Raw genomic sequence first — 26,119 nt, 5'->3', positions numbered from 1 at the left:
ACAGACTAATAGATAAACTGCTGGAAATTGGACTTCCTTCCACCACCTGCCGCTGGATCAGAGACTTCCTCTCAGACCGTGTACAGAGAGTTAGAGTGGGGCCTCATCTTTCCTCAGCCCTCAGCCTCAACACCGGCTCTCCACAAGGCTGTGTACTGAGTCCCCTACTGTACACTCTGTACACACATGACTGTGTTAGTTCCCACCCAGACAACACAGTCATCAAGTTTGCAGATGATACCACTGTGGTGGGGCTCATCTCAGGGGGAGATGAGACTGCATACAGAGCTGAAGTTCAGAGGCTGTCAGATTGGTGTGCAGACAACAACCTGGACCTCAATACCACCAAAACAAAAGAACTGGTAGTTGACTTCAGAAGGAGGAAGTCCGAGCTGCAGCCTGTCAGCATCAACGGGGAGTGCGTGGAAAGGGTCTCCAGTTTCAAGTTTCTGGGTGTGCACATAGACACAGACCTCCAATGGAGCTCTAACACTTCTGCGGTCTTAAAGAAGGCCCAACAGCGTCTCCACTTTCTGAGAATCCTCAGAAAAATGGACCTGAAGAAGGAGCTGCTGACCGTCTTCTACCGCTGCTCCATTGAAAGTGTGCTGACATATTGCATCGGTGTGTGGTTCTCCAGCTGCACCACAGCACACAGAAAGGCACTCCAGAGGGTCATCAACATGGCCCAAAAAATCATTGGACATCCTCTTCCCTCCCTGAAGGACCTGTACAGCACTCGCTGTCTCAAGAGGGCACGCAGCATCCTACGGGACTGCACACACCCAGGACACCGGGTGTTTAAGCTGCTGCCGTCTGGCAGGAGGTTCAGGCTGCTGAGGTCCCGAACAAATAGACTCAAGGACAGCTTTTACAACAGGGCAATAGCCCTGATCAATGTAAATAGCTGACCTGACTGGATACCTCCCTGGACTTTTTAGGGGGAGGTAACAATGTTTAAAACGATAACAATAATATTTATATTTATAACAAGGTGCAATAATAATTAATGTGCAATAATAACAGTGTGCAATACACATACACTTATTCTTCTTTTTTATACTAAGTTAATATACTGTGTTGTGTTGTTTGTTACGTTGTGATGTGTCATATCGTGTCGTGTTGTGTTATATGTAGTGCCGACGTAGGACAGTTTTTCCAATTTCATTGTACTACTGTACTATGTATGACTGTGCAATGACAATAAAGAGTTATCTTATCTTATCTTATCTTATCTTATCTATCTTATCTTAATACTAGCACACTAGGATGCAGACACCTACATTTAGTCACTATTCTGCCCTCTGTATAGATAAAGTATAGCTTGCTATAGATTGCTATTGACAAGAGCAAGCAGTAACAGAGGTTGAGGGCTGCGGTAATGGCCTGTGATTGAACACCTTGTGCTGAGGTCCCGCTGCTCTCTGCCTCATTAACTCTGGCAGTTCCTCTGTTCAGCACGCTGCATTGCAGGCCACAGTCAGGACGCATTTAACTCTCTCAGCTACAGTCCTGGAAACGTGCATTCAGAAAGGATTTAAACCAGCATAAGGACTTTTAATGCTTCGTCTCGAAAAACGCCTGCGAGTCGTTGCAAATATCCCAGGTAGCTGTTAAGCTTCTAATCGAGGAGCATAGGCTGCTGTTATGTAGAGTATGTGAGTGGCAGCACCTTGAGGTGTACGTGGAGATTTTCAGGTGTGTAGTTACATTTTACCACTCATCAAAATCCATTTCTTCAAGCTTTAGAGTCCTCAAAATGTTCTGAGATCCTGATGGTCCTCAGTCGTGCTGCATTCTGTCACTTCCACATTTAATTCAAATGGCCACCGTGGTGGAACCTATAACCTAGAATTATAGGAACAGTCTTAAGCTGTTTTCATACATGCACTTCAGATCTGAACTTTTCTAGACGTTACCCAACGGAGCTGCAGAGCTGTGAGAATGCAAATGTCCCTTTTATCCGGATCAGACATTAAAACTGCCTTTAACCTGCCAGATCCTCTGATGCAAAGTCAGTGTGATGTCTGCACGTGTGAGACAAGTGCAGCAAACTCTGAAGAGAATGAATGAGCACCATGTGTCCAGTATCAAACACTCAAACCACCCTTGCCTAATCCAGAGTATTTCCAGTAGAGGCCACATGTCTGAAGCAGATTTCCTGTGGTTTGCTAAATGTATGGAGAAAAGGAAACTTCATACAATGTCCCAGCCAGAGTCTCCTATAAATAGACTGATTCGTATATAGTGTTTCACTGCTCGAGCACTGAAAGTATTTTATACAACATGTGTCATTCGCCTATTTGCACCCATTCATGCAAGCACTGTTTTCAACACACTGAAACAATTAAAACTAAGATAACGCACACTGGAGAGCAACTAGGGGTTCAGCGTCTTGCCCAAGGATACATTGCCACACAGAGTGGAGCAGCCAGGGTTAGAACGAGCAACCTTCCGACCTTCAGATTACTACAGCTCAGTTCACCTGTGATAACGGCTCTTGTTGATTTATGCAGATTTATGCAGGTGACAACTGTAAGAATTTCTGATAATTTTTGAAGCCATTAATCAAGATGGATAATTTTTCTGAATAGGTGCGTGAGTGGTGGGTGGTTACCCTGCTGCTGGAAGCGCCAGCCTCAATGGCAAGCATCTAGCTACAGGCCATTTCTCTGCTCCTTGCCCATCCGGCCACTGTCACCTCCCATCGCGGGGTATTCCTCTCCATTACCAGCCTGTGTCCATCCCCCACTTAAATAACAGCAGCCCTGCCACTCCAGACCCATTAAGATACTACCGGCACTGCTGCGGCCCCGCACACAAACAGCCACAAACTGCCCAAGCCTTTATAAATAGATGGCACGAGAAGTGTAGAGAGGCTGGTTAAAGGAGGTAAATTATTCCAAAACAGCCAAACAGGACTGAGACTAAGAACCCTCCACCGCTCTGGCTCCACAGCTCCTCCTTTCAGGTGTCACTTTGGGCTGACTCAATTTTACACTGTAATGGACCTCCTGGGTCAACTACCTTTCTCCCACCTTTCCTTCCTTTTTTATCTCTCCACTGCTCTCTTCATCTATCAGCAGCTGACAAGCCTTTTACTCACTTTACTGCAACACACAATTATTCCCTGTTCTGAAGTTTGGACCGCTTAATTTTATCTAACAGTAATCAATGTTAGCACTTTGCTACAAACTGTGCTTTGCAGACAAGGAGGGCAAACGATAGCAAGGAGGAAGCAATTTCCTACAGTACATAGACTCAGCAGCATAGGTGAAAGATCTGGGATGTAACGTGCAGTTTGTGGAAAAAGTCTTAAAGACTTTTTTTACTTACTGGTGTCAGATGGACTTTCTGTACTGGCTGGTTAGTCAAACCATTTATTTCTATGATGTTATTTGTACTGTTATTAAAGTTCTGGAACTAGTTGGACTTTTTCCCACATTTAATTAAACATAGGATGTAGAAAGTCTTACTGTAGTTGGTGTATTCCTACACTCCAATGAGATCCATAGAAACATATTAACAGGAAAATTAATCATTTCTGTGCTCGTTAGCTAGTTTGCTAACATTGCTAACCTTTGGTTAGGTTTAAGCACAAAACACCACATGGTTTGGCTTAAAATAATTAGTTTGTTAAGGTCTAGGGGCCTTGCGTGATCCCGCAGTAGTAAATATGCAGTTGTTATGCAGGATTCTAGGAATGGTCGTGGTTAGAAGAAACGGCATTAACTAAGCAACAAATATCGATCTGCAATGCAAGTGTATGTAATCTTATCAATTCATCTACCCAACACAACATCCGCCCTGCAAAAATAATTGGACTTCCTCCTTTGCTGCTGTCGGAGCTACAACAGGCACTAAAGTGCTTTGTATCTTAAAATGAATAGAGATGGCAATTACATGTAAATGTGGGTTGTAATAAGATGCTTTAGTGTTGGCAAAATGCCTGAAACATTAGTTAATAGCAGCTCTTCGAGGCTCAGAAAGTCAAAAACTGCATAAATATGTGGTCATTTTTGATTATTTACTTGTGTGGTGTTTAGAGAGCAGCATGTTTAAACGTCCATCACTTTCTGGTGGTTTGCTTGTACTAACCATCTTTGTTCCAGTGTTCTCAGCTAGATTGTATTGCTTTTGATAAAAGCAGTCACTGTCAGAGCTCTTTTAAAGTTGATACACACTTTGGTGATGCATATTGTTCACCATAATGCGCCGCGCCACTGTAACTGCCCTGACTTCAAAGTCGTGTTTTTCATGCGGTGCTTCCACTTTTTTGTTCCACTGCTTTGTTTTTCTGTGTGTGTCTGTCTGCGTGTGTGTTGGTATCTGGGTTTCAGATTTCCACCATGCCTTGGCCTAAACCTGAGGTCAGAGGTCTGCTGACCTTTTACATTCCAAAACCTTTTTTTTTCCCCTCTAATTCTTGATCTTTGGCCAAAGTCTCCACCCAACCCTACCCCCAAGTCCACTATTCTCTCATTTTCTCTGATGCCCATTTCACCTCTTGTGCACTTACACCATTGTTAGTTTCTTCTTTCAATAATAGAACTTTATTTTTACATATTCAGTCCAACTCTGAATGTTGTGATTGATCTGATATAGCCTAAAGGAAGAAGTATTGTGCTTATGGAGGATCACTGAGTTAGCCAGACCTTAGATGGATTACAAGCTAAAGAAGGAGGAGTGAGGTAGAAAAAGGTGAGAAGTGACTAAAACCTGGATTGTCAGTCAAAGCTATTATCGTACCTGAAATGTCCTGAAGGGATTCTAAAAGCAATAATAGGCATTCATTGGCCTCTTCAGTGGCCTTTTCAATGATAAACGCAGAGAGGACAAGAAGACAGAATTGAAAAAAGAGCAAGCAAGTTTAGATGTAAGTTTAGATGTAGATGTAGGAAATAGATAGATAGATAAATAGATGTTCTGAGCTAAGAAGTGGCTAATTTCCAAAGGGTGATCCTCAAGGTGGCATGAATATGCTCGGAAAAATTAAAAAGCAAAAGGTTGCAAAAACGCTGCCCTGTGTTTGGGGGGGAATAAGTTGGTCAGCAGCACATTTGGAGTTATCCTCCAAGGAGCATGAATATAACTGACATCACATGTAGGGCTGGAAGATTAGTACCTCGGGCTTTCAGTCATGAGTGCTCACCACGGTGTTAATGAAAACTCTACACTCCTGTAGACAAGCCTGATTCCTTTCATGTACAAGAAAAAATGAGAAATAGAGACAGTCCGAAAGTCAGAAGGGAAAGGTTTGTCAATATTTATTTTTTCTCCACTACTTGCAACAAAGTGAGAATTTTTTTTCCTCGTTTCGCTCTTCAGCATCACTTTCTTCTGCTACAAACCGAAATCTCCTCTCTTTACCTGCTTTCCAGCAACTCTTTTCTATCCTTCCTCCTATCATCATTCTCCAGCAATATACTCCCTCCCTTCATCCCGGTTCTTTAGCGTGTAGAGCAGCAGAGACAGTGATTGATCTGGTGTGGAGGCTGTCGTGGGCCCGCCTCCTCCTCCAGTGGTTATGAACATGAGGCGGGCTGCTCTTCATAGATTTTTAAATTAGTGTCAGCTTTGCCCCAAAGATGTGTTATTGACTGATGAAATAGAAACTGAGCTCCAAACACTCAGTCCTTCCCCAGAGTTTTCCCCAGCCTGGTAATTGAAAAAGTGTGAAGGGAGTGTGTTCAAAGGAGCGTGCAGTTGGGTGTGTGTGTGCGTGTTTGTGTGTGTGTGCGTGTGTTCTGCTGTGTTTGTGGGCTCTTTATCTCTGCTGGAGAAAAATGCACAGTGCTCGCTGGAGTCAAGATTCGATTGAAGTATTGCATAGGAGATCTTTATCTTTCTACACACCCACCCTAAAACATGAATGCTGCATGCAACTTTAATCCTATAAATACAGTATTTTTTTACATGCACTTGTGAAAAAGTTTTTTGTTTTCCTGGGTTCTTTTCTTTTTCTTCATTCAAATTTGATGTGCTAAAGTTCTCGACATCATACCTGTGTTGTTATCCTGTATTTTAATCACTGTAAGGATACACAGCCGTGTGTGATTGGTTTGAGAAAAGCTGGCTTTGGCTGTCACTCTGGATCTACATTGAAGTGCTACTGAATAGCTCCGTAGTGACAGTGCTTTATTCTTCCTGAAATAACCACTGCACAACTTGGATCTAAGTTTTTTTTTTTTAACACAAGCACCTATAAGGTCATATTCATCCCTTTAATTGCAAAAGAATGGATACACAAAAAGACATGCGACAAGTCAAGAAACGTGAGGTCGGATGACTTTTAATAAATAATGTTTGCCTCGAATTAACTTGCGGTGTTTTTTGCTCCGCAGGCTCGGACATGGCCATCTTTTGCCTGCTTTGTGGGAAGCGCTTCCAGACCCAGACAGCATTGCAGCAGCACATGGAAGTCCATGCCGGAGTTCGCAGCTACATTTGCAGCGAATGCAACCGGACTTTCCCCAGCCATACTGCACTCAAGCGTCACCTACGCTCACACACAGGTCAGTGAAAGCCGCCTGTGGTGATAAGGCGGCGATATCATTTCACCGAGGTGTTCCATGGGGAGTTATCTGTCTATTCATATCCAGCCTTTTCTCTTGGTCTGGAATATGCGAATGCTGTAACAAATTAAGTGCAGTAGTCCATAATACATTCTCTGTTTGATCTTGGGCGACCCGCATGTACCCACACCAGGTCGGAAAGGTAATCCCTTTGCTCTTTTTTTCTGTATCCTAGAGTCTGCTTTGATTTTAATTCAAAATACCTCCAAAAGTAGGATTCATCATAATTAGATGTCTGAACCACCTCCTTCCTAATGCTAAGGAAGCACATCCAGAACTAGTCCCTGTAATTCCTAGCTGAGTAACAGTCACCTTCCAAAACTTTGAGTATATAGTAGATGAAACACGAAGACCTGACAACTGCAGCCATTTGTTTTGTTAAATCAGTGCACTTATACAGCTTAGCCTTTTGATTCATTTCCTTAGCGTATTTAACAAAAACAACTCAAATCCTTCTAATAAAATGGATGGCATTGCGCACTAACAAGTAGTTGATATCTTTAACTTCTAAGTAGTTTCCATGAATGACATGCTAACTCATGTGCACAGAGTCTGTATTTTTTACTTTTTAAGGTTTCTTCAAGTCCAAAAGCTGCTGTGTGTTTACTTTAGGATGGGAGTTTTAACTTTCACTGTCCAGGACAACTGGGTGTGATAAGAGAGAGTAAAAGAAGTGATGCCACTGCCTTTATTTCCTTTTCTTTAGGGCAACAAATACGATACATACATGAACTCTCATACAACTTACACATATTTAAGCTCGTCATACAACAAAGGACCTTCATCACATATAGGATGCCTGAATGAAAAGGTACATAGACCCATATGAATGGTAGTGACAGTATCACTCCCTATCAGATATCCAGTTCTCTTATCAGTTAGCCAGGAGCAGAGCACGTGTATGTAGATAAAGGACTTTCAGGTGGAAGCCTTAGTAATCACCAAAGTATTGACTATTGGAGAAATGATTAGTAGGAATTAATAATGGCAGAATACATTTTCCACCCAGCTCATACTGATGCCAGATTTCCGTTTTATTTATCGTGCATGCCCACACCTACTAGACCACAGACGTGCAGTCCCTGTGGTTCCATAAAATCTACATTTATTATTATTCCAGCTGATGCTCTACCTAAACGGTACATATTCTTAATTTTTGTGTGTGTTTAATGGAGGCTAGTATAATGTCCAGCAGTGTCCCATAATTCAGGTCATCTGAGTTCATTTTTAGCATAAAATAAAATATAATTCATTCTCAAACAACACGTAGGGATAGGGTGGCTAGTACAGCACAGCCAGCGTAGGGTTGCCATCGACAAATATAGGTATACAAATAAAGAATTCATGTTTTGTTTGTAGCAAATTTGAGTGAATTATGTTACCACTTTCCTGTTACGCTGCTGTTTTTGCTCATCTGAATAAACAGTATTAATTCAGGTCAACACAAAATGAATTCTGCAGCAGTCACAAAAAGCGTATTTACAGCAACTATTTTTTTCTTGTTGTTGCTGTTGTTGGGTTTTTTGGTTTGTTTGTTTGTTTTTTCCCCCCCTTTTTGTCAACTTGTAATACTCACGGTGTTGGCTCTCTACTGAGATGAGGCCAGGATACTAATACATTTTTGCGAGGGAGCAGAGGTAGCCTGACGGATGCGGCTATTCAGAGTAAAGAGAAAAAAGCCGTAGCCATGACAGAATATGAACACATGGAAATGAATCCCATTTCACTGGCAAGGGGATGGACGCTTTTTTCCTTCCCCCTCTCTCTCTCTGACTCTTAGCCAGCCGCCTGTCTGCGACCTTAAATAACAGTCTCACTGTCAGAGCCGATTTAGCTCACCGGCTCACGGATAAATATTTGAAACGAAAGGCAGTGAGATGAGAGCAGTCGGCCCTATTTACAAGTCAGGCGAATACACCATTAGTGTGTGATGGTGGCAGAAGCCGGGGGGGGGTTGAGGTGGCGGAGGAGGGAGGGGGGGGAGGCGGACGTGGCTGCTTGAGCCGCCTGTACAGTAGCGGTGCACACATCTGTTCTATCTACCAGACATTGGAGGGGACACATGCAGCGTCTCTGATCCACCTGCCCACCCGGGCGACGCAAATGTCACCTCAGCTCGTCAGTGGAGCTGCAGATGAGACTTTGCAGCCTCCTGCCACTTTGAACCTCATCCCACTGTGGGCGTGTGTTAAATCACAATGAGCCAGCCATGAAAGCAATCGTTTAAATATGATGCAGAGCCTTTTGTCAGGGGATTATAAAGTCAGCAACTCGCACAGCCATCATAGGCGCCAGAAATAGGTCTAATTTACCCTCCAAAAAAAAAAGTAGAGGCATGGTGTTCCTCTGCATTTACACTTTGATGTTAATAATCTCATTCACACTTTGCTTGGTAACGAGGCAAAAATAGTGCTTAAAAACAGACAGCTAGACAGCGTATCCACCTTAGAGAATCAGCCTTATAACTTTACCTTCATGTGATGCAGAGACACGTGCACTCTCACCTAGCAAAGTTCAAGTTCGGATTTTTGTCTAATTCTTTTCTTTATATTTTGTTATTTGTTCCTTAATGTATCAATGTTGTGTTTTCAAGTTTTATCGGATGCATCAAACATGCAGAACCCATAAAAGGGTTGGTTGGGTTAAGATGTGGAAACGATTCAATTAATAACGCCCTAATTAACTTATTTTCACTTGTATCAAACGTTAGATCTACACCTTAACTAAAGTGCCATCCTCGCTTGTTTTGTGCATGTATTTTCTAGGAGAATATTCCATTCAAAAAGAAATATAGATTAAGTGAGCATGCAAAGGGGTGTATCTGTAAAGATAAATTAGACGTTAAGCCTGTCTGAATGTAGCCCTAGAGGCAAAGCTGCAGTAATGTAAGTCTGTAAATGTAAATAAATTATGTCCGTCTGTATGTTCTTATCAGCTAGGATCTTTTCTCGTCTGGATTCTGTAAGTCAGCTCAGCTCAAGACATTTGAGTGATTAAAAGCAAATTGCATAAAGAAAGCTGCCATGTATTGGAAAGGAAATCTTTAAACCAACCAAAGTTTCTGCAGTAATGTGCATTTGTTTTATTTATTTACTTCTAGTTAAGTTTATGCAAGCGCCAAAAAGCAGATAAAATGGGAACCATTGGCTCTTCCTTCTATAGTTTTAGTTCTGGTCCTAAAAACATCAAAACCGTTGTCATTAATGCTGATTAATGGCATACGCTATCAAAGACAGTTTATCCATATTGAAAAAGCTAACAGTGCTTAGTAATTGCTAACTAATTACTTTGATAAATGGAAGTAGTGACTAAGAGATGTTTCCATTTGGTGTCATATTTTGTCTGGATTAATAAAGACTCATCACTGAACACATTTAAATTTAAGATCTGAGATATGTGTAAATTACTTTTTGAATGAAGGTTCAGCTCTATAGGTTTTCTCTCGATTTAAAAATGATTCCTTAAAAAACTGTGCTTTAAAATAAAAAACCAAAATGAATTTTTGTTTCATGTAAACTCCAAAATTTAAATCTAAAAAAGCATATATTATAATAATTGTGACATCATTGTATATTTTCATGTAAGTATTATATTATATTATATTACACTTGCATTATATATTAAAGCAGCACAACAGTGTCCCTGTTGACAAAACCTGCTTTGCAAAGGGAGGAGAAAAACCTTTCACATGCCGCCATTTTTTTCTCTTTGTTTTTCTAATTTTGGGAAAAGCAGTTAGTTATATGCCAAGTTAAATCACAAAATTAATTCATTCTTCTTGTCTGTTCTCTTATTCTGATTTAGTGATGGTTGATCTGTTTTTGTTGTTTTCGGAGGGTGTGCTGTTCTTACAGATTTAGCCTTCCACTTCATTCAGACCTGGAAAAATTGTATTTCCTCTCATCTGGACTTAAGGCAGACACTGAAACATGGAAAGTAATTGAAAACAAAACACTGCAGGAGAAACGCTGATCCATATTATATTACCGTAATAATGGCTTTTCAGTGACAGACTTTGGCGTTTAGGTGTGACAGTTGTGTGGTAAATGAGGTTTGGATGAGGTGTCTTTGTTCCAGTGCGCGCAGTTGTTTCCAGCACACAAATGTATCATGGATGCACTGGTTCCTGGCAGGTATTTTCCCAGAAGCACGGCTCAGTTTTGACAAAAAATCCCCAGTAAATACCAAAACCTCAATTCCTGGTATTCAACCTTAATTTTTATGGACAGACAATGGCAGCTCATCTTCCATACAAAGCATTCTAGATATTGCTTGGTTATTGGTTGACTCACTATTCGGTTGTATCAGCTGACAGCAGAAAGCAGCAAAAGCACTTTTATGGACATTCATTACGCGTGCTTCATTTTACCTGTCTGCAGCTTTATCTTTTGAACGCAGCCTTGCTGGTGCGGGCTTTGACACTGGATCACCGTTTAGGACGAGGAAGCAGGAAAAAAAAAACAACCTGATTTAATGGTGTTTATTTCAGCATCTTAATCTTGCCATCTCTCTTTCGCCTCCATCACTGTGTTTTCATTTTCTTCCATCCACCTGCGGTTTCATTACCTCCCCTTAACATCCTATTGCACATTCTTACTGCGATGTTGCCTATCTGTTAAATTTATTTTTGTCTTTATTTCGCGCATGTAGTACAGTATAGGTTCGAGCACTCACGCACAAATGCACAATGTTGGCTCATAAAAAGTGGCAGTCATAGCAGCTGTGTTATTTTTCTTCCCCGGCACCACATGCACACAGACATACACACTCTCTCTTTACAGACCAGACCTTCATTAATATTCTGTTGTTGTGCACTGTCTGTGTGTAAGTGTCTGTTTTTTTTTTTCCCTTTTTTTTTTTTTTTTTTTAACTCTGGGCCAATTTGCTGTCTGCTGTGGCGGGGTGTTTTGTGTTCGCAGCTGTATTTGATAGTGCTACAGCCAGAAAGAGAGAGAGAGCGAGAGAGGGCTGAATTGAATTTAGAGAGAGAGAGAATGAGGCAGTTTCTGGTCCTGGCAGTGATGGAGCCTGGTGATTTACAGCCTCTTACCGTATATAATGAACACGCACCGTGTGCCCATGGGCACAGGAACCCTCAGCAGTCCTTTGGGGTGTCAAAGGAGGTGATGAGGAGGGGTCAGGAGACGCAGGTGGTGATGCTCGGGGGCACCCTTGGGTTCAGTCACCATGCTGTGGTTCCACCTCACTTTGCCGGGTCCTCATCTGTCGCGTCCCTGCCATGTGGTCACACCACAGAGGGATGGAGAAATGGAGAGAAAATAAAGAGGAAAGCAAGAATGGAAGGATGGAGAGATGGGGGAAGTAATAGTAGCAGATTTGGGATGGACGGAGGACGTGTTCCTATTATTCTCCGCCTCCCATGAGAATATATCCTGACAAAATGAAGCCTTGTCTGCTCCTTTACATTCTCACAATGTGATTACAGAATTGTGTCCGACTTATATAAAACTCTGCAGTGCAACTTTGCACTTTGGCGTCCCCGAGTGGCAATGGGAGATAACATGCGTGATGAGCATCCAGCAACAGGGTGCTTGAGTGAGACCGAACCCCCTCTGTATGTTATACCACGGTTATTTTTTAGCTTCTGTTGATACCAGAAGCTCCTTAATTAGATTTACACTGGGTCTCTAAGCCTGAATATTATATATTTGTTGTCTATTCATTATATATAGCTAAAGCAGTTGTAGCCAGCACAGACTAACAGAGGCACCCTTACTTTAGCGCAGTAACTGTAGCATTGATTTGTGTGTTTGGGTATAGGAAAACTATTTTTTTTGTTTTGCATTGTTGTCAAATATGATTTTGAGGTTGTTTTCTTCTTGCTTTTTGTTTATTGCTGTTATTTCTTGTAAGATTTGCATAAATGTCTACAGTAACTTGAGATAAAGTCAGTGTAAATGGGTTAAATTGAAGTGATTTATAAACCAAATCTAAGCTTCAGATCATTTACAAAGCTATAAGAGAGATCATGGACACTCTCCAAAACTCTTTATTGTGTTTTCCAATTTAATTTAAATAGCACTAACTCACCATCACAAACATACAGAATACATATTGTGTAGAAATCTGTATTGTGCAGAAATCCTTTATTATATTATCAAATGAATCAAGTTCTTTCCTACTAATGGAAGATTTTTGATGTTTGCCAACAGCACACGTTAGCACAGAAACATGCATCTAAACGTAAATAGCCCTCCACAGACATTCTTCGAGTATTAGCATCCCACTTGCTGGTTTGATCGGAGGCCTTAATTAAAGGCAGGTGAATCTGAGCTCAATTATTATTCTTGCAGCATCGTGCAAGCCCACCGAGCTCTGTGATGGATTGTGATCTCTGCTGTGGTTGAAACGCTAGAAAGAGCATAATGTCTTACAGCGGGAGCCACTGATAACTTCATGCAGACAAATAAAGACTGTCACTTTTATTGATTTTTGCCCAGCCCCCACCACTGCCACCATATACACCCACATCCCCTGCTCCATCCCTGTCTCAGTTTTATCCCTCCCCCTTTACCCCCTCCAATCCCCAGCATTCTCTTTAATGGGAATGCATCCAGCATCAGAAGGCTTTGAAAACATTTCCCTCCCCAAAAGTATAACATAGCCGACACGTGATCAACATTTAAAGAGTATCCAGTTTACATTCCTTTCCCATCCTTTCTTTGTCTCTCCTTCTAAATAAACCAGTTACATGTGTGCATACTCTATGTGCATACATAAAATCTCAAATAAAATATGCAGGATGGAAGTGAAATAGTCTCTTAACAGCGGGGCAGTGGTAGCAGCACATAACGAGAAATGCAATTTATTCTCTGGCACGTTGCTACTTGGACAGGCAGATAATGAAAGGCATAGGTCACTGATGGTGACTTAAACCTGCAGCGGTAGAGTGAAATACATTAATAAATATCCACAACATTACGTGGATGGAGAGTGTAACACTGGGGGGAAGCAAATGACGCAAGAAGCAGCCCCTCATCAAACACGGAAATACAATTAGTCTTTGGACTGCTGGTGAGAGGCTCCTGCAAATCATAATATCCCTGATCACTGACATCTGAATATGCATTACAGCAGCCCTGTGGGGACCTGTGCAGTGGCAGCATGAGGGGGAGAATGTTATCATTTTCATTTCTGAAAGCATGCATGCTATACAACCGCCAGCAGTCTGATGCCTACAATAACTGCGATGTCTCAGGAAGGAAATATGATGCTATCTAAGGAAAAATTAAGGAAGGGTGGAGACGGGGCGTAAGGAGGCTAATATAAGCCAGTCAACATGCTGCCAGTGAATGTCAAGACATGGTACATTTATCTTCATTTACATTTTTAGGCATTGTCATTTAACCGTGATGATGACACACTGTCTAAAATACAAATATTGTGTTTTAGGACCGGCTACATGGCAGTGATCGAGGATGCAGAGTAATTTGGACTCTACGACTAGACCAGTTAAAGACAAATGCCTGAATTTGGGTCTGCTTAAACACTAGAGCTGGGCGATAGAACGATAACGATATGTATCGCGATATAACTTTTACTCGATAGAGAAATTAAGCTATCGCGATAGACCTCGCCGCTCTTGTCGTCTTAAAAAAAAAAAAAAAAAAAGGTCAGCCGATCCAAATTCAGTAGCGCAGAGCCGAACCAATCATAGCCGCAGCGTCACGTCGCGTGACTTGTTACGTACAGCACAAGTGCCAAGCCGCACGTGTGTTTGTTTGGGAAGCAGCCAGCGGGTAATGGAGGAAATGAGTGTGCCGACTAGAAAAATCAACCGAGCGTGACCGAAGAGAAAACAGATGATGGTTCCAATGCCGGAGAGATTGTCGAACGGAAGAGCCATAGAAGTTCCGTAGTGTGAAGGTATTTCGGCTATTTCAAGTCTGACAAAAAACAGAGTAGCGTGCACTGTAAATTGTGCCGAAAGCAAGTCTGGAAATACAATAAACTGGTGCATGCGTCACACTGTGCGCCACGTTATTGTTTCGGTGAAATGAATTTCTACAATACTGTTAATTCTACTCTCTGCAGTGTTTAAATGCTTACATATACACACAGTTACTGTCCGTCCACACATACGACTCTGTTCTGCTTCTATGCCGCAGCTTTGTTTACTTTTTCCCACCGAGGCTTCTAGACTTCTGATTGGCCAACATTTCTGCACGGTTAGGAATCTAGCGCCACCTGCTGCTTTGGCATGTTCATAGCAGCGTTTTCCTTCATTTCTGCCTTTATGTGTGGACGGGATTATTTTTTAAAACGAAAACGGAAAATCTCCGTTTTCAAAAATACCCGTGTACGTGTGGACGTAGCCTCAGTCTCTGACTGGAAGCGCTAATTCGTCATTCGGCTTTTGTCAGACTAAAGTAACTGTTAAAACTGTTTGAAAAGCTAAGCTATACAAGAAGGAGAGATTGAGAATTTCCTTTTAGTTCTCAGTTTATTTGATACTGACAAAAGTTAGTCAGTTTTGTCTGTTCTTCTGTAAAACAAACTAAGATTTATTTTTAGAATTAATATTTTATTTCTAAGTGGAATTGACAATTTAGTCTGTTTCATTTGTTCTATTTTGAAACTTAAACGCTTTAGCGGCTGCCTTTTGTGTAGTTTGCAATATTTGCCTTTATTTATCTGAAAAAGTCTCATGTTCCTTAAGTACATCTACCCTGTTGAACTTATTATGGGAAATAAATATTTAAATAAAAACAAGCTGCTGATAATTTCACATTTTACTTGTGAGCAACGGCACATTTAAATCTTACAAATATAGTTATTTGGCTTATATCGTGATAGATATCGTTATCGCCTGAAATGGAAAAAAACATATCGTGATATGAAAAAATCTCATATCGCCCAGCTCTATTAAACACATATATATCCAAGGATAATAGATTCTGTGATGACAAACTCACTTCTTTATCCTAGGTTTGCACATTAGTTAGGTGATCCATTAGTGCATTGTGACACTGGGTCTGCATGGTCAATAATACATCTCGAGGCTGGTGAGCAGCCATGACAGGCTACAATTATTTAAGGGTTTGGACAAAGCAAAACAACAGCGCAGGTGATTTGTAGACAAAGACAACAGATGGGTTATACTTGTCTGCTGTTATTAAAGGCTTTATGTAGCTACGCATTGGAAGATACTGCATGCTGCTCTTGCATTGTGCACAACCCCGACAAAATAATCAGATAAAGTAAAACATTTTGCAATGCGGCTTCCTTCACAGTAGCTTTCTAATTTTTTTTGAAGGTGGAAGCTATTTTCAGACATTTGACGTTCTTCTTTGTCACAATTACTAGAGTAACACTTGAATTGTACATGTAAATAAAGACAAAACCTAAGCTTCTTGGTGCTGTCATTTGCACTGAGTTGTCATTAACCCTTCGAGCTATCTTTTCACGAGCTCAACCAGTGCAGTCTTTAGCCTTTTTATGATACAATGTCATCAGCAGTTTGTGTGAATGTGTCCTATTTTTTCTTTCCACATTTTAGCCGGGGACCACCCATTTGAGTGTGAGTTCTGCGGGAGCTGCTTCCGAGATGAGAGCACGCTGAAGGGCCACAAGCGCATCCACACCGGAGAGAAGCCCTATGAATGTAACGGGTGTGGGAAGAAGTTCAGCCTCAAGCACCAGCTGGAAACCCACTACCGTGTGCACACAGGTACTGTGACCAAAATAAGTAAAGGCTTTAGCGATAATGGATAACAATCAAAGCATTCGGAACTATTTATTCTCACTTGATTCTGTGTTGTTTGCGGTAGAAAATGAAAATCTATCGTGTGCAACACAGTGTAGCATCACAACAACTTTAGCTTTTTGTTTCAGAGCAAAAAACTGTAGAACTTCCTGTTCAACATTTTTCATATATACTCAGTTAACAAATGTTTTGGTGTCTGTAGAGGCCCAGTGACCCCCAAACTTGGGCAGGACAAAAATGGATGCCAGATCATTTCAGATACAATATGTTAACAAATTAATTTTGCAGGTGATAGCAGCTATGTGAAAAAGGCCAGACTAGTGTTTTACACTTGCTTTTGAGTCTTTTACTGTACTAAGTTCTTCTCACCTCACTTGCAGAAAGAGCATAAACTGCAGTAATGAGGTGTTCTAAAACATATGGTGCATGATGGGGGAGCCTGTTAAGGGACTCTCTTCTAGAAAATCCAAGTTGCAAGGCGCAGACCAAACCAGATGAATATCTTTGTTGCTGAGATACAGTAGATGAATGTCTCAGAAGACTTTGTATTGATCTTAGTATATTTAGAGCCCCATAAAGATGTTGACACAGTAATAAGCTAGGTGCCCTGGAGAATGAGTGCGTGCTACGTAGCAGAGTGAGCGAGGATACCACAAGTGCTCACCAGGATGGCACACAGCCAAAGGTTTATGCTTCCTCACCATCCCTTTTTCTCAAACACACACATAGCAGCACCCTCCCATCTCCCATTCAATAAACCAGCTGTTAAGCCACACTATCAAGGCAGCCTGTCCAATAATTGGCTTCCCCCCCCATCCACCCTTTCGCCTTTTGTGTTGGGGAGGGGGGCTTTGCGTTAAGCTGGAGAGCAACAGCAGATAACAAGAGCAAGTGACAAGCTCACAGTCAAAGGCCACCTCGCACAAAAGGGAGCTGCTTGATGAATCATCGACATTGGCAACCCAACCCCTCCCCGACCCGTCCTCTCCACACATTCCAAATGCCAATGGCGGATCAATACCTGGGCCCTATTTGCAATTCATTATTAGCTGGTTATTTGAAGCGACCCTGTTTACAGTCTGGTTATCAATATCAACATCATGCAGGTGTCCACACTGCTACAAAGAAGCGCGGGGCCTGCAACACTGTGTTTATGCTTATTGGCTCAATGGAAGCGTAACCCGGGCCCTGTGGAGGTCAAGGTTAACCGGGGATTCAAAGGAGCAGACGGGCTGGGCAGCAGAGGCACAAAGTCGGACGTTTCGCAGCACACATGCGCAAAGATCTAGCTGAAAGGTGACAGCGAGCGCTGGGCCAGATCACTTCCGACAGCCCATTTCAAATGCCATTGGTAAAGGTCAGCATTTACATGTCTAATTTGCGTCTGCCGGCTTGAGCGCTGGTGGATTATCCCGTGCCATCACTCAAATCATTAGCACATTTAGGCTGGCCGCTGTTGCTGAATTGAAATGTGCCTCTGGAATATAGCAGCCCCCACAGCAAGAAAGCAGTGTTGCACTATGATTTATGACACTTGCAGGAGTTCTCGGTGTCGTCAGCTGTATTTTCTTGTAATGTGCTGTAGATTAGTTGATTAGATCATATTCTATAAAAGTAAATACGCCTGGAATTTCTTTCTTCTTCTGATTGTACTGACTGGTTCTTATCACAGGTAAACAGGTGATATGATTTAGAGAGTCTCTTATAACTCTTGTATTCTCTAATTTGGGTCATTTTGAGCATATTTCTACCGCTACTCACTCTAATAAGTACTAAGAGCTGAATTTTGAATTTTACAGTTTTTACAAGTAATAACAAATAAAGTATATGTTAAATTATCCTCTGCATGTACTTTAAAACTGCTGGCATAATATTCCATGTATATTAGTTTTAATAGCAGAACATCTCCTTTTCTTTTTCTTCTGTTGCACAGCCTGATGTAACTAAAACCTTGATCCTTCAAAAATCTCTTTACACAGGGGTATTTTAATAAAATAATGACATGGAAACAGTTCTATCCCTTTAAAGTAAGAATAATTAGTAAACAAATCATCATGTGCGCTGCTGCTGTGGGGGGATACTTTGACTGGACCTGACGGGTATTCTATTTATTTCTCAGAGGTGAGAAAACTGCACTAATGTACTTGGAGCTTTTTATTCTCCTCTCACTTCTGATTTGTATCAATTATCGAAGGCTGTTGAGAATGACTTTAAAGAGTTACCATTATCTTTTACTGGTGCACAGTGTCGTCTGGAAGACATTTGGGATTTCACCTCTGGGTTTTGACTTGTCACTTTTTAGATGCATCGTTCAATTATCATAATAGCGTCAATGTTTCTTGTGAGCCACACAGAGAAAAAAATCTCTTAGTGGTGATGGGATTTTTTTTCTCTCCCACAACTTTTACTTCTTTGGTGCAAAAGACACCATGTTTAAACTGTCGGTAGATTTGGGTTGATTACATCTTGGGTCTGGCTGTTGTCCAAAGACATAAAGATGGCAACACAAGGTCAAAACAGACCATGTAGTGAAACCTAACTGACAGGGATGAACCACCTTCACCTTAGCTCCTCTTTTGAGGCAATGTTTAACTTGAAAATCTGTAAGATTTTTCTGACATCCAGATATTCAAAATAACCTAGTATACCTTTGACTGCTGCGGCCTTGGTGATTGAAGACACAGAACAGTAGCTGAATCCTCAGAAGCAGCTCAGACAGTTGCTAACCTGTTGGTCCATTTGCTGTTTGTGTGTTTATCTGACTTATGTTAGAAAAAAAAAAAAAATATATATATATATATAACTCAAATGTAATTTAAAATCGTTGGCTGTAGAAATACACACATTTTTTACTGCATTTTGAACAGCAAGGATTTTTCTCATTGCATTAAATAAAGTTAATAAGTTTTAAGGCAAAGAAGCAGAAGTCATGCACTTATCAGTAACATCTTACAGACTAGTACAGTTTTTCCATCCCTCTAATGGATTTCAGTACTGAATTCCTTTATTTGCTGTTTAACGTCACACTTAGGCTAACACTGTTGTCTTCATCTTTAGGTGAGAAGCCATTCGAGTGCAAGCTGTGCCACCAGCGATCCAGGGACTACTCGGCCATGATCAAGCACCTGCGCACCCACAATGGCGCCTCGCCCTACCAATGCACCATCTGCCTGGAGTACTGCCCCAGCCTGTCAGCCATGCAGAAGCACATGAAAGGCCACAAGCCCGAAGACATCCCCCCAGACTGGCGTATAGAGAAGACCTACCTGTACCTCTGCTATGTCTGAGTCTAGGAAAGTGAATGAAGAGGGTAGGGGATGGGTTGAGAGGTAAGGGGAATGTAACAAAGCGGATAGGAGGCATGAGTGTTGACGATCGAGGAATGTCAACGAGAAGTGACTGGAAAGCAAGAGGGTTTGTTTTCTGTTTTTTGTTTTCATGCAAAGGCAAGCGATGAGGGCGGGGTGGGGGGAAAGGGTGGTGATGGTGGGGCAAACGTGCTAAGAAGAGGAAGTCTTGGACACGGAGATCAATTCTCCACCATTGTTCGGATTCACCGGGTCATTCACTACATCTGCAACTGTGTTATTGTTTCAGGTCATTTCATGCAGCGCCATAAAGTGAGCAAGCTGCAAGGAAGTGACTTCTTGGATGCTGCTGAGTTGAGAAAGCAGATTCTCAAGGGCTATCTGAACCTCTACATCCATGCTGTCGGGAGCCTTCACTGCGTTTTGAGGTCTTGTTTTGCTCAAAAAATGGAAAACTTTTTGGGGGGGTTTTGTTCTGCAGTGGTACTTTGTGCTTTCATGCTCAAAGTATCACTGCAAACCTACATCTTTCTGGTTACGAACTACATAAAAAAATATCTCAGAAGAAGACTGAGACATGTTTTTTAACATGCATGCATCCTGAAGAAACTAATACTGTGGAGTAAATGAACAGCTTTGGGGGGAACATACACGCAACCTTCTCCTTTTCCAGTAGAGGATGTATAGGTTTTGTCACCTTTTTTGTTTTATGCATGAGCAGTTTTCACAGAAATCTGCCCGTTATCCTGTCCATGTCTGAAAAACCTTCAGATCCCAATGGTGGCAGTGAGATAGCCCCTGAGAATCAGCAGCAGAGCCGGTAGGCTTATGCAGTAGATGAAAACAGTTGAACTGGACGAGTAGAAGCATTAATTTAATGCTGCAAACCAAGCACCCATTTGGTTGTGAGTGGGGAAAATGCTAGCGCTGCTCTTTGTCGGAAGTGTCGAAAGTGTTCTCAGTAGTCTTCCTCGTTCTGCATCTCTTTCAGATGAGGGCTGGAGAAGGTTGAGTCACAACTGGCCACTCACGGTTCTCCCCAGAGAGCCACAGGCTAACTTGTGTTACTTTTTCATCATATATATACATACATATATATATATTTTTATTTTTTATCTTTTTTGCTCTGCATCGTAGTTTATTACGGCTTAATTGCACAAGTAAAACAAACTACGACAACAGTCTCTGTTTGACGTCAGCAAGGTATATACTTTTTTTTTCATCCGCTCATAACTCGCTACAATATTTCACATTAAACCCTGCCTATTCACTTATTGAGCAATAGATAACTGGACTGCTTGTATCCATGTACGTTTAACCAGATGACTATCATTTTTCCCACACTAACAAGAAAGTACATAAACTGACTGACACGCAAACACTTCAACTGCAAGAGATCTGTCAGTTCACCGGAGTGATTTGAAATCCAAGCAGCGGAAAGTGACTTGGGAAAAGGTTGCTGTCTGTGAGAGTCCTGTGACTTTACCTGCTAGTTGTAAATGTTGAGGATGCCTTAGCTGCACACCTTAATGTTTGTCATAGGTGGTGTGGCAGTTTGAAGACTGTTATATGGCATAGTGACATGAATGTGAACGCTTGTAAGCCCGGCTTCTACTACCATGTAAGCATACATACTGTAGCAGGTTAATGCTGCCTTTCAGTCAGTAATTCCCAGGTTATGATTAGTTTCCAGTGGGTCACACTGGAAGACTTTCTCCATCCAACATTAACAGCATGCATGCTTACGTTCCAGCAGGCAAGACTTGCTGGGCTACGCACCTTTTCATCCACGAGCCCCAGGTCATTGTGTGGAAGTGAGGTTTATTTTGGAATGTGCACCACTTGAGTACTGGCAGGTCCTGCGTTATGTTACAGATATTGTATTCAGATGATGCATATTCCCAAATGTAGTTGCACTGATTTGAATTACCACTGAGGCTTTTGGCAAAGATATAGCTAAAAGGATGTGTGTTGGATACCTGTTTACAACACAGCATAGGGAAAAGGGTAACAGCTGTAAAGCAGGCGTGATATTTCATGCTAAGCTGTAACACTGACCTTGGTTCTCTTGGGGGGGGGAAAAAACACATAACCTGAGAAACTCCTGCTCCAACATTTTCTCTGACTACAAGTCGGCAAAGTCTTTTCTTACACCTTTGAAATGCAGCATTAGACCTTTACGGTATACGCAGTCAGGTATTATGGTTGAACCTTGGGAGTTTTGATGAATATCACTGCACGTCACAGCGTTGTATCTGGTTGATCACATATCCAAGAAGGGGGAGATCACTGATTGGACGAGACACAGCCCAGCAGCTTAGGGGGCGACCAGTAAGATGACAGAATAAATCAACTCTTTCTCTGTGGTTTTTGTCCCTGCACTTCGTCTCTCTCTCTCTCGTCTTGTTTTGTTGTTGTGGGTTTTGTTTTTTTCTTATGATTTACCTTGAGTTTGATCTCAACACATTGTACTTGAATTACCTCGTTTTTGTGACCTCATGTTCCTTTTGTGTATTTTAATTTTCCCTTTTGTTTCATTCGTTTTGTTTTGTTGTTTTTTGGGGGAGTTCTTCTTTTGTTTTTATTTGTTAGTTAGCGTGTGTTGGAAAGGTGCATTGCGAACATGATTGAAGCAATGCGTACACGGAAAAAAAAAATAAGTGCCACGGCGAAGAGATTTGTTTGTTTTTTTCTTATGTTGCGTATTTCTTTGTGCATTACTCGTTACCAAACTTGGTATTATTAACCCTGCTTGTTAAAGAGCTGGAAGGTTTGGTCATTTGTTATAAAAGCTACCTCTAAGTTGTCGTGTTGGTTTTTTTTTTTTCTTTTTCTTGTTTTTTTCTTGGTAAAAGCACATTTTTTGCATTTGTGTTTTGCATTGTTTCATCTCATGCTTTTTTTTTTTAAGTTGATTTATGATTGTCTGTTTTTTTAAGCAAAATGTATATAAAAGGATGAGAGATAACAAAGTAGAGGCTGATAGGATGAGAAATGCCAAATGATGTTTATTCTTCTCTTATAGTCCCCCCAAACCTGCACCTCCAACCACAGAAGAGCAGAGAGAATGGAGGGGAAAAAAAGCAATTTTGAAGCCTTAAGTGATGAGGGATACAGCAAATAAGAGGAAGTACTATTGCTTTTAAGAGGGTTTAAAAACAAGAATCTAAACTTGAACATATGTGAATAGAATTGTAGTTTTGTAATGTGAAAAAAACAAAAAAAAAACCAGAAAGTTCGTCTAAAAAACGCTGAACCACCCAGGACAGGTCATTTTTGCAGTGATGCAGAGTGCGTTGGACAATTGGAACTGGAAGTGGTAATCAAAAAAGGAGGGAGAAAAAACCACACATAAAACAAAAGGTTAAAAATAGAGATTCTCTCAGCAGACAAGCTCTCTTGAGAAATGAGTGTATTCCTGAACAAGAGCCAATAGAGGCAATTTGATATATAAAAATTGTGATATTTTTGTATTCAGTGTCAGTCCTTTTTCCATTTGTGGAGGGTTATAGCAGGGCACAAATATTTGTATTTCTTTTTTTTTTTTTTTAACCTGTTTTTTTTTTCTCTTTTTGGGTGTGAATCATTTTATTTGCCTTGCTCCTCTTTGATATTGTTGAACAAAAAAACATGTGTGTGAACATATTGTAATAATAAGTGTTGCTTTCTGGATGTCAATTGCATTGTAGGTGAAGGACTAAATCTATCCGCCACAAATTTTACGAGTGTGTGTGTGTGTGTGTGTGTATGTGACAAAGTTAAGAGAGAAAAAAAAAAAGAAGAAAAAAAAAGATGATAATATGCGGGGCGGCAGGGGGACGCGGCCAAACCGACCAATTAGTACTTGTCATTCATGATTTTTCAATCAAACTTGACTGTCGACATGTTTTTTTGTTTTGTTTTTGTACTTGAAAAAAAAAGAAAAAAGAAGGGATGGCATGTCCCGTGGTGTCTTGCCATTTTATTCTCTAACACTGTGATTTGAGGGAGCTTTTTTTCACCCTCGCATAATATCCACCCACTATAATATACCCAGTCACGGTTCAGTCTGAACACCACAATGCAAGACCTGTTCAGTCACATTATTCCTATCATTGTCCTCTGAATGTTTTCTACTTTCTTGTGCAGGTGAAAGAGTGCATGAAAGAGTGTGTAACTGTGTGTGTGCGTGTGGGTGTGTATTAGTGGAAAAATGCACTAAACAGATCAGATACAAAATAAATGATATTCTATGCCACTTTTTTTCTGTGGGAAAAATATATATATACATTGGCATTGATATAGTTCTTCCCTCAGTGTTTCTCCGATGTTTCTGTACTATCTTTGTGCCTAAAAATGGAAATTGTTCAACAAAAATATCCATCTATATCTGCTTAGTTTCTGTATTTTCAGAAGAAAATAAAAATGGTGTCTCCAGCGCCCTAGGGATGTCATGACGCTCTAAAATGACCTGATTTTCTTTCTTTTTTTCCTTTTTAATCCTGAATAGAGCAGTGCCTCTTCTTTTCTTGTTTTTTTTCAAGGACTGCAATAAACCCTTAATGCTATTGAAATAGCAACTAGGATTGTGCATTCGCTTCTGTTCTTTGGCTCTGCTCTATGATTGGCTCCCAGAAGCATTTATTTAGCAACACAAAACAAAACATGGGGAAAATTTACTGAAATTTGTGCTGCAGTCGTGAAACTATTAGAGACTTTTGGGGACGAGATCTGCTTTGTGATTTATTTTTCTGTTTTCTTGCGAGCAAACGAGGCCCCGAGTCTGCTTCTCTAATTCTAATTTTCTCTTTTTGTCAGCAACAGGTTTGCTGAGCAGAACATTTTATTGTTCTGGAAAAAATGTAAAAAAAAAAATGATAAAGAAACCTCCATTTGGGTAGGTTAGCACCGGGGTATTACCCTTCTGTTGCTTCAGTTTTGTTTGTTTTTTAAGTACTTTTTCTTTGCTACAAAAAAGCATTTAAGAGGGGATGTTCAATTCGTCAGAGAGGAATCATGGCATCCCTGGACCTGGCACTCTGTGTTTGGGTGTGGTGTTTCTAGAACAAAGTAGCCATTTCATGCAGTGTTGCAATGCATGTGTCATCGAGGTCTAGACTAAACTTGTTTGAGTAACAAAGCACCAAGACATTGTATTTTTTTATATTAGCACTGAGGACCAATTGCCCTGTCGGACCAAGCATAACAAAGCTTTTTATGTAACAAAGCTTTTCTCTCTCTGTCTTTCCCTGGCTTGTCTGTGCTACTTCTTTCCTCCATTGTTGTGACAGCACAAGTGCCAGTCAAGTTGCTCTATATTAAGAAAATAGTGTTTTTATTATGATTTGAATGGTTATAGTTTTTGTCTACCTCAGCACCTAATCTTAGCCTAATCTTAGAAGGTGCCCAATTATTATTTTTTATTTTCTTTATTTTGGTCTCTTATTGTTGTCAGGTATATAATTTTTTTTTTTTTTTTGGAGAAAATTGGCATTAGAGCTTTGCAAAGGTCCTTTGTCTTTTCCAGCGACAACGTGCTATTTCTTTCTGTGGCAGTACGTTTCCTGTTGAGCTGTGCCACCAATCTATAGCCACTGTCTGTTGATATAGAAGTTGTTCTTTTTCGTTTCTTTCCATGTAGAATCAGACACATCTCTTTGTAACATTTCAGTGTTCTCTGATGGAGTGTGAAAAAAATAAAAAGGAAAATTAAAAGAATTATGCTGCAGGTTTTCTTCTCCATGTTGTCGATAAAGTCAATGTTGTGCCTTTGATAGTGAAAATATAACGATTTTTTGTTTTGTTTTTTTACATCCTACTAACAGTAGATTGTTTTTGTTTGTTTTTTTGTAGTGAAATTTTTTTGTAATTTTATTTATGAGTCTCATAACAGAAATCAAATCATGATGTTCAGTTGTATACTTTCAAACTGCAGTTAGAAAAAAAAATAAAAAATGGACTTCATGTTGTCTGTGTTAGCCCTCTTTCTGGCTCACTATTTTATTTACAGTAGTGGAAACCCTGTTTCACAAGAGACAAAGACTCACAACTTTTGAATCGTTGTTAAAGTTACATACAAACTTTGGCAAAAGTAGGAAAAAGTCTGCGTGGAATAGCTGCAGACATCTATCAGGGTAGATGGACAGTACTTCCACATTCAGTATTATCCTAAAAACTAAAGGCATTAAATAAAAGAGCAAGGTATTATATATCTCAAAGAAAATAACTATTATACTGCAGATATGAAAATACCAAATAAATAAACGCCAAAGACGACCGGTTACATTTAAAGGACCAGTGAATATGAGAGATTTTATCTTTATCTCATTTTATCTCAACACAACTCACCATATGCTGTACTTTTATTTTCAGAATGACTATATCAATAATATTATTGTATAACTAGTATTTAATCTGGTGAAAAGACATTATTTTTACTCATTTTTAAAACTAAGATTTCGTCCACTCTTGCTTTACTTTATTGTAATGTGGGCAGGGTCATGTTTACGAGCAGCAAGACCTACTTAAAG

At 40.6% G+C, this 26,119-nt stretch overlaps 1 protein-coding gene across 1 annotated transcript in view; it reads left to right on the top strand.

Moving 5' to 3' along the window:
• The window catches only part of zbtb16a (zinc finger and BTB domain containing 16a), a 150,409-nt gene extending 125,102 nt beyond the window's left edge, over positions 1-25,307 (top strand). The window contains exons 5-7 of the mRNA XM_086309411.1: positions 6,345-6,515; positions 16,096-16,266; positions 19,360-25,307. Of these exons, the coding sequence (XP_086165537.1) occupies positions 6,345-6,515; positions 16,096-16,266; positions 19,360-19,589 (572 nt within the window). The 3' untranslated portion in view covers positions 19,590-25,307. The remainder of the gene's footprint in view (positions 1-6,344; positions 6,516-16,095; positions 16,267-19,359) is intronic.
• The last annotated feature ends 812 nt before the right edge of the window (positions 25,308-26,119 follow it).

The sequence above is a fragment of the Aulonocara sp. 'chitande type north' Nkhata Bay genome, linkage group LG10 (assembly GCF_057382095.1).
Source record: "Aulonocara sp. 'chitande type north' Nkhata Bay isolate Kocher_YH1m ecotype deep benthic linkage group LG10, A_spYH_male_GT1.1, whole genome shotgun sequence".
NCBI lineage: Eukaryota > Metazoa > Chordata > Actinopteri > Cichliformes > Cichlidae > Aulonocara > Aulonocara sp. 'chitande type north' Nkhata Bay.
The sequence above is the reverse complement of the archived record's forward strand: the minus strand, read 5'-3'. Positions and strand labels throughout refer to the sequence as shown.